Raw genomic sequence first — 3,872 nt, 5'->3', positions numbered from 1 at the left:
AAGTTTTGGTATTAAAAATAGGACATTTGTCTTTTTGATTTCTGTTTTCTTTACAAAATCAAGGGAACAGGGACATTTCAAAGCTGATGGTTAGTTTAAGACAGGGGTGTCAAACTCCAGTCCTCGAGGGCCGCTATCCTGCATGTTTTAGAGGTTTTCCAGCTCCAACACACCTGATTCAGTGATTGAATTAACTCTTCAAATTGGGCAGAAGCCTGTTAATTACCCAGCGATCAAAATCTGGTGTGTTGGAGCAAGAAAACCTCTAAAACATGCAGGATAGCGGCCCTCGAGGGCAGGAGTTTGACACCCCTGGTTTAWGAAATATGAATTCTGCTTCTAAACAGCATTAGTTGACATTTGAAATGAACATTTATTCTGTAAAACACTTAATTATTTAATTATTTCAGAATAAAAATGTTAAATGGCTTTATCACATTTATAATCCACTGAACTTTTCATTTTTAAACTCCAACTTACTTTAGAGGAAAATCTTGTTTTGGGTTTCAAGTTGTCAAGAGATTTGTTAGTTTGTGTTTTAAATTTTGTGACCTGACAGATGAAATTTAAAAGCATTGAAGTAAATTAATGCTCATTACCTTTTGTACACTTTGGCAGCGTAGTTTGTCAGTATTTTAGATGTGAATGTGTTTAAATTAATTTGAAATGAAATGAAAATAAAAGAAGTGTGCCTCTTTAAACAACATTTTTTTTGTGAAATATTTAATCAAAACTGTCCAGCATCCAGTCAAACACAATACTGTGGAGCACAAAAAACACAATTCACTTTCATAAATCACTTACTAGAAAATCTGTTAGAGAAAAAAAAAACATTATTTGAAGGTTACAGAAATATGTAACAACAGTCAAATCAATGGACAGTCAGAAAGTCATATTGCAATAATTTGTAAAGTTGTGTCAAATCCAGAATACAGATTTTCACAAACAAACATAACAAAATTGCATAATAATGGACAGTTCTGAAAAAAAAAATTACACTAACCATATTTTTCAGTGTTTCTACATCTTCATTTTTTTACATCTAGATATAACTAAACAAACTTATCCAGATTTAAATGTCCTCTTTATGATTAGGTGAAATGTTAACTGTCAGCTGGCAACATTTTGGACTTAAAACCACAAAATTAGAGTACAACAAATGACAAAACAGGACAAAAACACCCTAAGTTTTATTATTTAGTTTTATGGGTCGACATCATGCAAGTTTGTTAAAAGAAAAGGGAATCAGTCAGGCTTCAGTCTTATAACAAAGCATTTAGCGTGATTATTATCAAACACTGAAGCCATAAAAAAAGATCAATTCGTTTTTTTTATTTTCTTGCTCAGAGCTCTGAATCGTGACCTGTGGACTGCTGGATGACAGTAGCAGTTATTTATAACTGCTATCAGGTTTCTGTCAAGTGTTAACAGAACAGTGCTTTTTACAAGCTAAATGACTCACAATGCTTAACATTCTGACAATATAGCAGCAAGAAAAAAGCTTCTTTGTGTGTCAACCTTTTTCTCAGTAGTACCCCTAACCTGCAGAGGTGTGTGAACTGTGAATCAAAATGTACTTGCACGAGGACTAACGAACATTTTGAGTTCGACTGCAGAATAATGAAGACAAATGGTCAAGCGATGGTGGCTGAGTGAAGAAGGACGTGTTTTTTGATGGCGAAGATCCCCACCCCATAAAACTTGAAGCCCCCTCAGTTGTACGTCACAGGGGTGATGATCAAAGGAGCCACGTTTTTACCTTCCTCACTGCTGCAGGGGCTGAAGAATGGAAAAAGCTTCCCGGTGAAGTTGCATCCAAAAAAGGAGTAGATGTTAGCCCTCATATCCACATCATAAAAGGATACCTGGCCCTCCTCGTAATCTACAAACACCCCGACCTTTTCAGGTATGGTCCTCACATGCAGTTTGACTGGAGGACCTGCGTTGGCTGTTAACTCGCCTCCTTTTCTCAGCCAGATTGTCCAGTATCCGTTCTTTGGGCTCAGTCTTATGTCCCCCTTCCTGTTGATGACCTCGTAAGCCACYCCTAAATCCCACTGTGTCTTGTCTTTTACCAGAACCTCGTAGTAAAACTTTCCAGAGGAGAAACCTTCCAGTGCCAAAACGTTGAGGACGTGATCAAACCTCTGTGGTTTGTGCGGGACCCTGTTTCGGTTTCCGCACGCGACTCGCTTCCCCCCGTCGGAAACAATGAGCTCAGAGTGCGCCGTGTCGGGATCGAATGTCACGTTCACTGCGTGTTTCTGCTTGTCTTTGAAGGAAGGATCGCACACTTTGTTTACCTTAGCTGTGACTGATGTCTCCAGCTTGGCCAAGCTCTCYTGGATTGCAAACTGGTCTGCGTTAAACCCCACATCAGACCAGTCCTTCACCTGAGGGCAAACTATCGGAAGAGAAAGAACGCTCTCGAGAAATTTCAAGGGGTCGCTTGTCAATGAAATGCTATTAAGCTGCTGCTTTTTCAGCTGTATTTTCTCAATTTCTGCATTCAGTTCTTGAATGAAGTCTTTGGCTTCTTTTTCTCTTGTTTTCAGTTTTGTGTCGATGACCTCAGTTAGCTCTTGTTGGCTTCTCTTCATGTAATCCACCAGAGCAGCCATCGTGTCTCTGCTACACAACACTRCCTCCTCTGCATTATTTCTGCTCGCATCCAACGAGCGTTGAATYGCACATATTTTCTGCTGACGGGCCTGGATCATCTGATCCGTGCCTTTTCTCTCTATTCCCAGCTGTTCTTGTCTTGTTTCAGCCTCMTCTTCCAGAGTCACCGTCTCGTGCTTTTGATGCTCTTCATTTCGGCAGAGCTCACACAGAAACATGTGATCCGCTCTGCAAAACAGCTCCAAAGGTTCACCGTGCGTCTTGCACAACCTGTTCTCCAGGTTATCGACCGGGTGAATTAGTTTGTGTTTTTTTAGGGCTGGATTTTTCAGATGAGGCTCCAGATGGGTTTGGCAGTAGTGTAAGAAGCACACTAAACAGGATTTCATGGCCGTGGACTTTGGCTCTGTGCATAGATTGCAGAGCACGTCTCCGCTCCCAGCGTGTTCTGCGGCACTCGAGRACTGATTTCTAACCRTGGTTTTGAATTTTTCCGCCATCTCGGCAATGAAAATGTTAACTCGAAGCATCGGTMTGGTGGTAAACTCCTCTTTGCACAGTGGGCATGGAAATAAAGTTCTAAAATCTGTCCAGTGTCGTGTAATACAGTCAAGACAAAAGGTGTGCCCACAGGGAATTGACACAGGTTTAGTGAACACATCCAGACAGATGGCACAGCAGAAGTTTTCTTCAGCTATTAGACTTTTGGTCGAAGCCATTTCTAAAAAAACATAAGAATAAACATCAAAAAACAGCATTAGAGGAACAATATATCTGTTTCAACACATTAAACAAATAAAAACCTGAGGGTAAAGTTAAAAAAAAGAAATATTACCTGCTTTATGAAAGCTTCACAGAAACTTCAAAATGTATAGCAGACTAAAACTTCAGTCAGCCCGTCCTTTGCTTTCACTTTCGCTTGTGATTACACTTCCTGTGGAAAAAATTAACCCTTTCCATGCGCAATCAAACAGCTTGAGAATATTTCTTTCAGATTCCTTTTATRTTGATTAAAAAAACAGTAAAAGTGTCTCAAATCTGTATTTCAAAGGCCAGCAGTTGCAGCGRTTTGTTTTTGCTGCACATCATTCACGTTACATTTGACTGTTGCTGCTTTTCAGTCAGAAACTGCTTTCATGTTAAGCATTAGGCACAGATGAAAATAGAGTAAAACAACAATAAACGGTGCCAAATGCACAACAGCCGTGTAAATATGCATTCAGTATGTACATGTGTTTTTTATGATGTAA

The 3,872-nt window shown here is 39.6% G+C and overlaps 1 protein-coding gene across 1 annotated transcript; it reads right to left on the bottom strand.

The window, feature by feature from the left end:
• Positions 1-1,378: 1,378 nt before the first annotated feature.
• Positions 1,379-3,517, bottom strand: LOC106513992 (E3 ubiquitin-protein ligase TRIM21-like). Its single transcript, XM_014003064.1, has 2 exons — positions 3,458-3,517; positions 1,379-3,343 (listed from the first exon to the last, which is right to left on the bottom strand). The coding sequence occupies exon 2, from the start codon at positions 3,339-3,341 to the stop codon at positions 1,713-1,715; it is 1,629 nt and encodes a 542-aa protein (XP_013858518.1). The 5' UTR covers positions 3,342-3,343; positions 3,458-3,517; the 3' UTR covers positions 1,379-1,712.
• Positions 3,518-3,872: the final 355 nt, after the last annotated feature.

Source organism: Austrofundulus limnaeus, unplaced genomic scaffold, assembly GCF_001266775.1.
Source record: "Austrofundulus limnaeus strain Quisiro unplaced genomic scaffold, Austrofundulus_limnaeus-1.0 Scaffold1, whole genome shotgun sequence".
NCBI classification, from domain to species: domain Eukaryota; kingdom Metazoa; phylum Chordata; class Actinopteri; order Cyprinodontiformes; family Rivulidae; genus Austrofundulus; species Austrofundulus limnaeus.
Note: the sequence above shows the minus strand (reverse complement) of the source record. Positions and strands in the feature narration are given on the sequence as shown.